General features: G+C 50.5%; 1 protein-coding gene across 1 annotated transcript in view; it reads left to right on the top strand.

Annotated features, from left to right (window-relative positions):
* COL4A1 (collagen type IV alpha 1 chain) overlaps positions 1-11,817 on the top strand; it is a gene marked incomplete at both ends in the record, with an annotated part of 140,888 nt that extends 129,071 nt beyond the window's left edge. The window contains 8 exons of the mRNA XM_080688873.1: positions 304-375; positions 1,521-1,649; positions 2,605-2,703; positions 3,695-3,907; positions 5,067-5,244; positions 9,707-9,821; positions 10,194-10,366; positions 11,736-11,817. Coding sequence (XP_080544999.1) covers positions 304-375; positions 1,521-1,649; positions 2,605-2,703; positions 3,695-3,907; positions 5,067-5,244; positions 9,707-9,821; positions 10,194-10,366; positions 11,736-11,817 — 1,061 coding nt within the window. The remainder of the gene's footprint in view (positions 1-303; positions 376-1,520; positions 1,650-2,604; positions 2,704-3,694; positions 3,908-5,066; positions 5,245-9,706; positions 9,822-10,193; positions 10,367-11,735) is intronic.
* Between the last annotated feature and the right edge of the window lie 817 nt (positions 11,818-12,634).

Raw genomic sequence — 12,634 nt, 5'->3', positions numbered from 1 at the left:
TTTTTTCCCCCTTGATGATCAATTGGAAAAACATCACTCTGTGTGTGTGTGTGTGTGTGTGTGTGTGTGTGTGTGTGTGTGTGTGAGAAAACATGAATAGATCCATGCCTATGCATATGTATGTGTATATGTATGCATGTACATGATGGCATGTGCTTATGTGTAACATGTATACTTGTACCTCTGTGTGCATATACATATATATACGCTTGTGGTGTGTGTGTACACATGTACACACATGTACACACATATTTGCATGTTGTTGGAAGCCCTGTATAAAGACAATGTCCTCCTTCTGTCTAGGTCAGAAAGGTCTTCCTGGCCTCCAGGGGTTGAAAGGCGATCAGGGAGATCAAGGTATCCCCGGCCCTAAAGGTAGGAGAATTTGTTCACTCGTGGACCTTGCTGATGACTGGGGAAATGCACGTGCCACTGACTGCAGACCAGGAGAGGGTTCGGATTTATACTGTCAGATGGCTGGAAGACCACTAGGGAAAGAGTTGATTGGAAATTCTTGGTGGCATGTTAAGATTGTTATATGTCATGGATCTTTTTACCGGCAACTTATCTTGAAATTCAAATTTGTTAAATCTAGGATAGGAGAGTCCAGAGGAGAGGGGAGGAGGGGGTGGCTGAAGTCCTAGGCATCTCCGGGGTCAGGACGTCACGCAGGCTCCACAGTTAGACCTCAAGCAGCCACTTTGAGTTAGAAGCGGTGCAGCCCCCGGCTTGTGCAGGCTGCGTGCCTGTGGCCGGAGAGGAAGCGGTCGCCATAGGAAGGGCCTTCGCTGGCCTCGGCAGGATGAGGAGGGGCAGCATGAAGGGCTCCTACAGCCTAAAGTCATCCTGGAAGGAGGAGTGGCACAGCCCCTCCCTGTGAATTTGCTCTCCTGAGCGCCCATGTTTCTAGGCTCTGTTTCAAAACCATCTTTTAGGGACAGAATGAGAAGCCAGGTGCGCTGAGAAGCAGACGTGAGCGAGGATGGGGGCAGCAGACGTGTGCAGGAGAGAGGGCTGGGGCTGGGCTGAGGAGCGGAGGCTGAGCGGGCCTTCAGATCCGGGCTCCTGCCCTTCCGACATCCTAAGACATAGAGTGCAGTAGGAGCATTAGATTCTCGCACCACGAGGAAGTGTGGACCAGTGCTGTAAGGTCCTGGGAGGCAGGCTTCAGAGAGTACAGGAAAAGGAAAAAGAAAGCCCTCCTAGGCAGCTCTGAAGCTCTGGAAAGGAGGCGCTTCCCCTCGCAGGCGGCATGCAGGCTGGTGGGTGCTGGAATAGGCAGAGCATTCCCACAGGTGGCCCCAGCGTCCTTTCCAGTCCCCGGAGGTCAGGGTTTTAGGTTGACTAGGAGATGTGCAGGTGGAATATGTTTTGTGAGGCCCAGAAGCCTGGTGGTTTGGATGGACCTCGCTCTTGAGAAATGTGGTCCTCGGGTCGTTTGATGCTGGGCTCTGCTCTGGGATTGGTTTCTATCCCTGAACCCAGACTGGAAGTTCACTGGTCTCATCTGCTCCCCACAGGTCTCCCAGGTCCCCCTGGACCTCCCGGGCCTTATGATATCATCAAAGGGGAGCCAGGGCTCCCTGGTCCTGAGGGTCCTCCAGGTCTGAAAGGGCTGCAGGGACCTCCAGGCCCCAAGGGACAGCAAGGTGAGGCTCCTCGGGGGTGCGGGGGTTGGGGGAGCTGAGGGGAGGGGCAGGACTCCCTTTTCCTTGCATGTCTAAGATGAGCGTCTCTGGGTAAAGAGAACACGATCGGGTTTGAATACGGCTCTCTTTAATGTGTATCAGAACCAGGTGAAGTTTTTGAAGGGCCAGAATAAAATATAGGAAATCTAGAAGAGCACATAACTTGACACACCTACTTCAGTTAGAGAAACACAAGCCTGGTACACCAGAAGGTTCTCCAGGGGCAGGTGAAGGTGGAGGGGCAGCGGCTCTCAGAGCAGCCTGGGACCTCTGCCAGCCTGTTTCAGGGGCTGATGGTAAGGGGTGGGTAGGAAGTAAAGGAGCTGAAAGGCAGTGTCCGTGAGAAGTTAAGCTTCAAGCTGCCTACGAATGCATTGTGCTCAGGGGACTTTTCAGGTCAGGATATCTATTGCTTTAAAATCAAGACACAATTACACAATGAGGGGGCGAGGCTGGTGTGACCCCCGCCTTCCCACAAGGCCTGTTCCGTTCCACACCTGTCTGCCAAGTAACAACAGCAGAGTCCGGGAGAGCTCGGCTGACCCAGCACGCCCACCTGTGCGTCAGCATGGTGGTGGCTTCTGCGGCGTGCACTGGCCTCTGCCCACGGCCGCTCCCGGCTGTCCGAAAGACCCTCTCCTCTTTAGGCAAGGCCTGAGCTCGCCTCCTGGTCAACCGAAAAGGACATTTAAAAAGGGGAATGAGAGCCTCGGCTACTTAGTGAGGCCCTTTGCAACTCAGTGAGACCCTGTTTCAAAATAAAGAATAAAAAACAGGGCTGGGGGTGTAGCTTGGAGGTAGACTACTGTCTCTTGGTTTTATCCCAGTACTGCAAAATAAATAAATAAATAAATAAATAGGAATGAGAGAGACTGTCATGAAGGCCCAGATCACAGGCTCCTTCTCCTTTCTGCAGGTGTGACGGGCTCGGTGGGCTCCCCTGGCCCTCCAGGGGCTCCTGGCTTTGATGGTGCTCCTGGGCAGAAGGGAGAGACGGGACCTTTCGGGCCTCCTGGTAGGTCGCGGTGGCCTCCTGACCTGTCTACCCTCTACCTGTGTGTGGGGGGTAGAGGCAGTGGCACAGGCATGCGGAAACCTCAGAATGAAAAAAACATTACTTGAAGAAAGGTCCAAGGAAGTCTGGGTCTTGGAAGAAACAGGCCCAGAGAAGAGCGAAGAACCGTCATCGTGTGTGTGTGTGTGTGTGTGTGTGTGTGTGTGTGTGTGTGTGTGTGTAGACAGATGCTGTTGAAGGCGTGCACTTTATAGATATTGTCGAGAGCTGGCCAATCGTGGTGGCCCCACGTGATTTCCTAAGACAGAAGTAGGCTGAGACGGAAAATTCAGTGTCAGCCAGAAATACTCGTTCTGGCGTTGCGCTGAGGGTAGCTCCCTGGCACGGAATGCCTTGGCCTGTCTCCTTAAGAGGCTCTGGGGTATCCCCAGATGCCCATCCTGCTAGGACCGGGGCACCTCCTGACCCACCGAGGAGCGCAGCAGGTAGATCTCGACCCCTGCATGTGGCTTAGCCCCCGGGCAAGGAGGGACCGGGTGCCACGAGCTTTGTTATGCTGAGTTTCCACACAGATTCTGGGCCCCAACTGAGATTTTAACCCAAAATAGCCTCCCTTAGAGGAGCCCCAGACCCTCTAGGAATAGGCGCAGAACAGTCCCATTTATTTTCGTTTCCTCCTGCATCCATTTTCACGTATTTCCTGTGCCCACTGAATTAGCTGTTCTGAGCACCTGCCCTGCGCCAAGCGCTGTGCTTTATAAGGCTGTCCTGAGGAGGAGCAGTCAGAGGAAGGAGAGATGCCTCAGGAGGCAGGGGTGGTACTTAGCCCACCGAGCACTTTCCCAAGTACTATTTTTTTGTTACGTGAAAAGGCTTGATTGACAGTTGTGGAAATGCAAGATGTTATAAACTCCTTCGAGACAAGGGTTTCGAAGACTTTCTGGGGAGGCTGACCGTAACTAGGGAGGGTAATTTGTCTTCTTACTTACAGGTCCAAGAGGGTTTCCTGGCCCACCAGGCCCTGATGGGCTGCCGGGGTCCATGGGGCCCCCCGGCACCCCATCTGTCGACCACGGCTTCCTTGTGACCAGGCACAGTCAGACGACAGATGACCCGCCTTGTCCTCCTGGAACCAAAATTCTTTACCACGGTTACTCTCTGCTCTATGTGCAAGGGAATGAACGGGCCCACGGCCAGGACTTGGGTAAGGAGTTGTCCACGGCCGCTCTTCCCCCGGGGATGCAGGCGGTCCTCGCCCTCCTGCCATGATGCGGCACACGGCGCCACGGGGCCCTGGCTCCTGCTGTTTTTCTCCATTCTGGCCAAATGGACCTTCAGTTCAACAGTCCATAGGCCATTAATGGGAAGCCAAGAAGCGTGAACACTGGTGCTTTGAGCACGTTTGCATTAATAAACCCCCAGATCTCAGCTCCCAGGTACCAGTAGGATCAAGAGCCCTGGCCTGCACGCCTAATGTTCTGCTCTGTTGCTCTTACACTGGGACAGCGTGGCTGTTGCCCTTTTAAAAACAGGTCCCCGGCCAGGTGTGGTGTTCCACATCTGTAATCCCAGTACTTCTGAGATAGGATGATCACACGTTCGAGGCCAGCCTCAGAAATTTAGCAAGATCCTTAGTAACTTAGTGACCCTGTCTCAAAATAAATAAGTAAATTAATAAATAATAAATAATAGGGCTGAGGGTATAGCTTAGAAGTAGAATGCCCCGGGTTTAATCCCCAGAACCAAAAAGAAATACATACATACATATATACATACATAATTATGTAAATAAAGACATAAAATAAAAACACTTCCTTGTTTTCCTGGTCAAAATTCTCTACGTCTTCTGGGCTCTGTCCTTGTAGCATTGAAAGCAACAGAGAGCTGCCCGCCTGTCCTCAATACCTCCTTCTGCTCTGGACAGTCTCTACCAGGCTACCTCTAGTGCTGTATTCTTTGATTATGGAATTTTTGTCATTAGAATCGACAGGGAGGTACATAAGGGTGTCTCTGCCTTTTCAGCAAAACCCAATGTTCACCATCATACAGTCCATAACACGTGTTAAGTTTCTTCTGGAATTCAGTTCCAGGAAAAGGTTTTTTGCTACTGGTAAACCATTTTGTCAAAAAGGCCATACATCATTTCTTATAATTTCCCTTTTGCCTAATCACTTTAAATTTAGTTTACTGCTCATTACAATGCTGAAGGCCTATTTGGCATATTTCTTTCTTTCTGATAATAATGGAAAATGTTCATTTCCATCTTAACGGACGCGTTGGGTCCTTGCCTTTGGTGAGTGGCTGCAGCCCACTTCCCTGGAGGACACCGTGCGTCTAAGCACCCTCTCCTGTGCTCCTGGCAGGCACGGCTGGGAGCTGCCTGCGCAAGTTCAGCACGATGCCCTTCCTGTTCTGCAACATCAACAACGTGTGCAACTTTGCCTCCCGCAACGACTACTCCTACTGGCTGTCCACACCCGAGCCCATGCCCATGTCCATGGCGCCCATCGCTGGGGACAACATCCGGCCTTTCATCAGCAGGTGAGTCTGCCCTTGCAGGAGCAGCTATGTCACTGTAGGGGAAACCCTCAGAGTCCAGATAGATAGTTAATTTTTTTTCATTTTCCCCAAGCTGATTGCCAGTAAGTTAGTCCATTGCCAATCAGCTCACTAACTGTTATTTCTGAGCTTTACAAAATCAACCATGAAAGTATTTGATATGAAAGTCAGTTACTCTCTTTAAGAATTAAAATGTAGGCCGAGTATGTAAGCTGAGTGTGTAAGCCGAGTATGGTGGTGCATGCTTGTAATCCCAGCATTTGGGAGGCTGAGACAGGAAGATCGTGGTTCGTGGACAGCCTCCACTATTTAGTGAGGCCCTTAGCAACTCAGTGAGACCATGGTTCAAAAAAAAAAAAAAAACAAAAAAAAAACCAGGGCTGGGGGTATATCTCAGAGATAGAATGCCCCCAGTACTGGAAAAAAAAAGGTAATTCAAAACCACAGTGAGGTTAAAAATAGGACTCCTATTTCTGTGCTGGTTCCCTTGCCCTGGGAGCTGGGGGTGTTGCTGGCCTCTGCACATCTCAAGGTAGCCTCTCGCAGACTCCTTCTCTCCTTCCTCTTCCCTCCCTCCTTGCCTTCCTTCTTTCCTACCTGCTTAAAAAGGTTTTTTTGTGATATTCCATTGAATTTTAATATTTAATAACCCTTGCTCCTATGGAATTTTTTAAAATATCAATTACTTTTAATTGTAGTAAAATGCCAAAATTCAACATAAAATTCAGCATCCCAGCCATTTTTAAGTGCACAGCCCAGCACCAGGAAGCATATTCATGTTGTGGTACCACCATCACCACCAGCTGGCCAGCTCTGGGACACTTTCATCTTGCAAAACAGACACTCTACCCACTACACACTCATGCCTCCTCTCCCTCCCAACCCCTGGCGCCCAGCCTTCTACTACTGTTGTCTGTGGATTTGATTATTCTAGGTGCCTCATGTAAGAGGAATTATACAGCTCTTGTCTTTTTGTGGCTGGCTAATTTCACCCAGTATAATGTCCTCAAGTTCATCCATGGGCTAGCATTTCTTTCTTCCTTTTTAAAGGCTAAATGATATTCCAGCTGGGTGTGGTGGCGCACACTTGTAATCCTAGCATTTGGGAGGCCGAGACAGGAGGATCATAGTTCATGGCCAGCCTCAGCTACTTAGTGAGGCCCTTTGCAACTCAGTGAGACCCTGTTTCAAAATAAAGCATAAAAAATAGGGCTGGTGTAGCTCGGAGGTAGAATACCCCTGGGTTCCATCCCCAGTGCCAAAAACAAAAACAAAAAACAAATAGTATTCCATCGTGTGCAAGCCATGCTTGGCTTATCTGTTCCTCTCAGTGGCTGACTGGTTTGCTCACGTCTGGCTCTTGTGCGCATGGGTGTCACATCTAAGTCGCTGTTCTTCATGTTCTTGGGTATAGCCAGAAATACAATGCTGGTCATGTGGTCATTCTGGTTTTAATATTTTAATCTTTAGTCCTTTGACTGTCCACTAACAATGCCCATGGATTCCTGTTTCTCTGTGGCCCAGGACTTGTTATTTCCCATGTTCTGATAGTAGCCATCCCAGTGCATGTGAGGCGGCCCATGAAATTGTAACACCGGTCACCACGTATAGTTGATGTGTCGTGTGTGTATCTGTGCTTTATACACAAAAGTCATATGCGTTTATATGACACATAAAATGTATGCAATAGTAAATTTTTTCATATTCCCCTCCTCCCGCTGGCTTCTGCCCCTCCGGGTGATCCCGGAGCCCCGAGAACGAGTGTGCCGAGCGGCACCCGCGTCAGTGTTCCCACCGTGACTTAGGTCGTTGCTTCGCTGAGCTCCGCAATGACAGAAAGTGGCGAATGAACAAGAGCATCTGATTGCTCAGTCGCCGCATCCTTTCACTCCTTCCACACTGTAATAATCAAGGGCAGAGGGGATAAGAACTCAGGAAGTGTCTTCCTTAGGAGCATGAGCATGAGAGGAAGCTCAGCGTTTCCAAGTGCCTTTTAAAGACAGCAGCAGCGTTCAGCAAGAGGAGAGGCCCTGAGCCTGGAAGAGCCTGCTGTCTGTGGGGAGGGCGGGGGCTCCAGCGCACAGGGAGCACCTGGCCGCCCTGCACCCCCCTGTGCGCAGGCAGTCTGGGCTTTGATGGCAGCCAGGGCCTGGCATATAGACTTGGGCCCCCATAGACCATAAAACAGAAAGAGAGGAGAGAGAGGCTGCTGTGCAGGGCCACAGGCATCTGGCGGCTGCACTGCAGTATCTCGTGATGGCTTCCTTTGACTTCTCTCGTGCTCTCATGACTTATGTTATGGCTCATAAGCTGGAAAGCATCACTCCCTGCTCTTCCTGAGAGTCATCCTCAGATAGCATCCTCACATGCGGCACCAGGGCCCACGGACCGACCTGCCTGTGGACTTGTCTTGCCCAGAGCCATGCCTGGGACTAAAGGAAAACTAACACCTTTTCTGGGTTTCTTTTCTAGCTTTCCGTGGACAACAGGTAGAGGATGCTTATTTATTTATTTGCATTTCTTGATAACATTGACATTTGACTAAAGATACAGGGGTGTTGGCAAACCCTAATTAAATTCCAAAACCATCTTAGACTCGCTTCCTGCAAGATGCATGCTCCTGGTTCTCTGAGTACAAAGCTCTGAGTTGTTTGAATGTCCCAGGGCTCTACATTTCAGGGTTTTATGTGTCTCTCTTAATGGACCTGTGGAAACACAGCCCCGAGGGACCTCCCAGGCCACATCCTTAGCCCCTTGTGGGCCGGATCCCCTTCTGCAGAGATGCTACCCCTTCCTCGCTGTCCCTGAGCCTCAGGTTTCCATGGTTATGCTAACTTAGGATTTCTAGAGGCTCTCAGGACCTGCAGGTTCCTTCTCATCTTCCTATTGGGAAGGTCTGAAAGGTTAATTTTAGAAACACTCACTAGCACAGAATCCTGTGCTGCCGCAGAGGCTCCATCCGCTGCTTTAATTCTAATAGAAGTAACATTTTCCAAGCTCTTTCCCCGGCTCCTGCAAACAAGAGCCACCAGAAGCCACGCTGGGTAAACTGCTGGAGTGGAGGACCCAGGGGCTGAGAACAGGGATTGTGAGACCTGGTCCACCTCTGGCGCTAACTGTGGCCTTGGTTTCTTCATAAGTAATACGGGGAATGAGGCTGCATGAATTTTAAGGGCCCAACAGTTCTTTGAACCTTTGACTGTGTGTTCCCTGACCACGCTCCCAATGGGCAGGGCCATCCTCTCCCCCCAGCACCCAGCAGCCTAGGAAAGGAGGTGCCGCCCTCAGCCCTGCCCACTTCCTGCGACTGGGGGGGCAGGTGGACGAAGCTGATGTCAGGGGCTAGTGTTTGGACCTTTGAATCCATCTGCATTTGCATGTGTGAAGTAGAAAGCAATGTTCATGCACGCAGGTGCAGGGAAGGTGGAGTGATGGACAGGCCTCCCTGGCACACAGCCATCTCATGCAAGTGTCCCAGCAGACCCGGACATGACTAATGACACCTTCACGTTCATTTGTCGGCATGGCTAACCCTCAGTTCATTTTGTGACTTGGACGTCATTATTTTGCTGCTGGTGTCTATCGCTCTTGACCAAAGCATTTTCCCTCCGAAGCGCTGCGGTAGCTCCTCCTCCCCTGAGCTCTAGCTGTTCCCCTATCTGTAACACTCATGGTCAGGAAGCCCAGAAACCCTGAAATGCATGAGTTGATAGCAGAAGTCCCCGCAGCCCCAGCCATTCAGAGCAACCTCCCCACCTCCCACAAAACAAGTGCTTCAGTAACACCTGTTTTCAGCCGGGCGTGGTGGTGCACTCTTGTAATCCCAGCATGCGGGAGGCTGAGACAGGAGGATCGCGGTTCACAGACAGCCTCAGCTACTTAGCGAGGAGGTCCTGCGCAACTCAGTGAGACCCTGTTTCAAAAAAATAAAAAAAGACTGAAAAATAGTGCTGGGGATGTGGCTCGTACATACAGTGCCCCTGGGTTCCATCCCCAGTCCTGAAAACAAAAAACAAACAAACAAAACTCCTGTTTTCAGCTGGGTGTGATGGTGCATGCTTGTAATCCTAGTACTTGGGAGGCTGAGACAAGAGGATCAAATCTTCAAGATCAGCCTCAGCTACTTAGGCCCTTGGCAACTTAGTGAGACCCTGTTTCAAAATAAAGAATAAAAAAAAAATAGGGCTAGGGATGTAGCATGCCCCTGGGTTCAATTCCCAGTACAAAAAAAAAAAAAAAAAAAAAAAAAAAACCCACCTGTTTTTAAATTGATTGCTTTAATACCGAGACAGGCTTCTACAGCCAACACTCAGGCTTCAGCCCCAGGGTCGAAGCACTGGGCACAGTGCTGTGCACCATTCAGAGGAGACTGGCCAGATGTGGGGAGGGAGCGGCCAGGCACATGCCCTATGCCCCGCCTGCAGAGAGCCCGCTCTTCCTCCAGGTGCGCCGTGTGTGAGGCACCTGCCATGGTGATGGCGGTGCACAGTCAGACCATCCAGATCCCGCAGTGCCCCAGCGGCTGGTCGTCACTGTGGATTGGCTATTCCTTCGTGATGGTGAGTGTTTGGGACAGGACTTCCAGGGAAGCATCCTCGCTAACAAGGCCATCCTCTCCCCCAGCCTTGAGTTCCTAATCTCCTCCCTCGTGGGTCCATCCTCCTCCAGAGCACGCCTGGGCCTGGCTTGCTGCACACGGGCCATCGGGGTCCCCAGTACCAGCCAGAGCACCCCCATGCTCTTGGAGCTGCTGCTGCAGTGGGCGCTGGGCAGACATCTTCAACTCCAGCATGGTGGGCGCAGTCAGAGTCAAAGCCCCTTTCAGGGAAAAGAGCTTGCAGGGGAACACACATTTTGCTAACACACACACACACACACACACACACACACACACACACACACCCTGATCACTGCTCACCTTTGTTCCGTAGCACACCAGTGCTGGTGCTGAAGGCTCTGGCCAAGCCCTGGCGTCCCCCGGCTCCTGCCTGGAAGAGTTCAGAAGCGCCCCGTTCATCGAGTGCCACGGCCGCGGGACTTGTAATTACTACGCAAATGCTTACAGCTTTTGGCTCGCCACCGTGGAGAGAAGCGAGATGTTCAAGTGAGTCGGGAGACCTCTTCTCCGGGTCTCTGGCTCCTCTGGGCTTTCTTTTTTAATCATCCCTGAACTGTAACACCTCCCAGCTATCAGGATTGTTAGGAAAGCCTCTTCCACGTGCAGTAATGAATATGAGATTCTGCGCCAAGTGGGCAGGTGACCGAGACAGTGTTCAAAGGCAAAGCTTAGGCAAAAAGCGTGATTCCTCCACTTCCAGGACTGTGGAAAGAAAGAGATCAGCTCCCACTCTTGTAGACGGTTAAACTGGAGTTCGGCCAGGCATGACCAGTCCTCTGTCCCTTGCTTACCACTGGCTGGTGGCCCTTGGGAGCAGATGCGGGGACTCCAGAAGCTGGGGCCGTTTCTTACTGCTCATCCTCCAAATATGCGCTTCTTGCCCCCAGAGAGGAGCCTTGCTTTTTTTTTTTTTTTTTTTTACCTGTTTGGAGAGAGTAAAATGGAATTCTGTATGATTTGACCTTTTCCAGCTTAGATCACAAAAGGAAAAATAACACACCCTTGTGATTCCCTAAGCACCAAAAGAGTGCAATGTGCCGGTCGCTAGCTTCCAGGGGTCTTTCGGACACTTGATGTCAGCTCCAGATGGGAAGTGACCTCAGCTACTGACCTGAGCTCACGTCCATTGCTCCGGCTGCCAGAGCATCCCTTAGAGTATCAGTAAGGGAGACTGCTTTGGTTTTTCAACCAGTGGCCTGGTACAATGAACTAAAGTCCCTTCTCAAACAAATTGAGAGGAATATCCCATTAACTTAAAGAACTAATTTGGGGGCACTAGAATTCGTGTTGAAAGTTGCTAACATAACCAACCTTGATTTTTAGAACGATAATCTTATATATGGCTACTTTTAACAAAAGTCGATTAGTACCAATTTTAGTTTAGATTTCACTTTTCCCACTGTCAAAATGAGGTGGAATTTCTAGGATCAAGAAAAATTTGGGCCATTAAATGTCTTTCTCCTTCTTTGGCCTCGAGTCAGACCACCTGCACATAAATCCTTCCCAGGCTGCAAAGTATGTTGAGGTCCGGTTCATTCCAGGCCCGTCACTTAACTGCAGCATCCACCAAAGTTGTTTGTTCTGCGGTGCTGCGGATGGAATCCAGGGCTCTGCCTCTGAGCTGCACCCCAGCCCGCCGCAGCTATTTAGTGAGCACTTGCTGTGTGTCCCTCATAGAAGCACAACATGGCCTCCTCAACCCCGAGGAGGAGTTGTTCAGCTAGTGGGGGAGACAAGACGAATATCCAGGCACACACCTGCCCCTCATGGGCCGGGAGCAGGGCCGAGGCGGGGGCCGGGCCAGCACCCCAGTGCGTAGAGGATGCCAACGGCTTGCCTCTGTGCTGCATTTCAGGAAGCCCACGCCATCCACCTTGAAGGCAGGGGAGCTACGCACGCACGTGAGCCGCTGCCAAGTGTGCATGAGAAGAACATAACGAAGCCCGATCTCAGCTACCGTCACAACATGGTGCTACCCCCCCTCCTCCCCCCTCCCCCCCTCCTCTCCTCCTTTTTATTTTTAACAGCAACGAACCCTACAAATATATCCTGTGTACCTCACTGTCCAATATGAAAACCATAAAGTGCCTTAGGAATTTGTGTAACTAACACACCTGCTTCATTGGCCTCTACTTGCTGAAGGAGAAGACGACAAGGATAGGCTTGCCACAGTGGCACTTGTGATGAAATAAACACGCTCTCCAACCCAGTGCGCTGCGTGTGGGGTGAGAATTCCAGTGGAAACCAAAGGTGCTAGGGCTGCGCGGTGCCTTCCTCCCGTGCTGCCGGCAGCCCGCGCTCATCCTGTATTGTAATAGACCAATTTCCCACCAGGTATGACTGTCTGTTTAGATCACTGTCGAGTGTTTGGAAATCCAGGTCCCTCGGTCCGTGCAAATAATAGTAATGTAAAAACCAGTTTCTTCAAACCTCCAAATGGGATTTTGTAACCATCTCTCCCAACCCCCAGACATAAATTCATGTCTCTCTGCTATGTGTGGTACTACGCAGCTGCTCTTGCAGAAATTACAACTCTCCTGTGGAATAAAGATGGTCCCAAAGTAGTCAGAAATTAAATATATATATATATTTTAGTAATTTATATAGATGTCAGCAATTAGGCAGGTCAAGTTCTAGTGTAACTTCCACTGTTAAAATAAAGCTTACCTAGTTTTCTTCTTTCAGAGACTGCTCTGTCCTTGCACCTAGATTTTTTTTTAAACACTAGGATACCAAATGTGAAACATCGGCTTT

Source organism: Muscardinus avellanarius, assembly GCF_963383645.1.
Source record: "Muscardinus avellanarius genome assembly, chromosome: 2".
Lineage (NCBI taxonomy): Eukaryota > Metazoa > Chordata > Mammalia > Rodentia > Gliridae > Muscardinus > Muscardinus avellanarius.
Note: the sequence above shows the minus strand (reverse complement) of the source record. Positions and strands in the feature narration are given on the sequence as shown.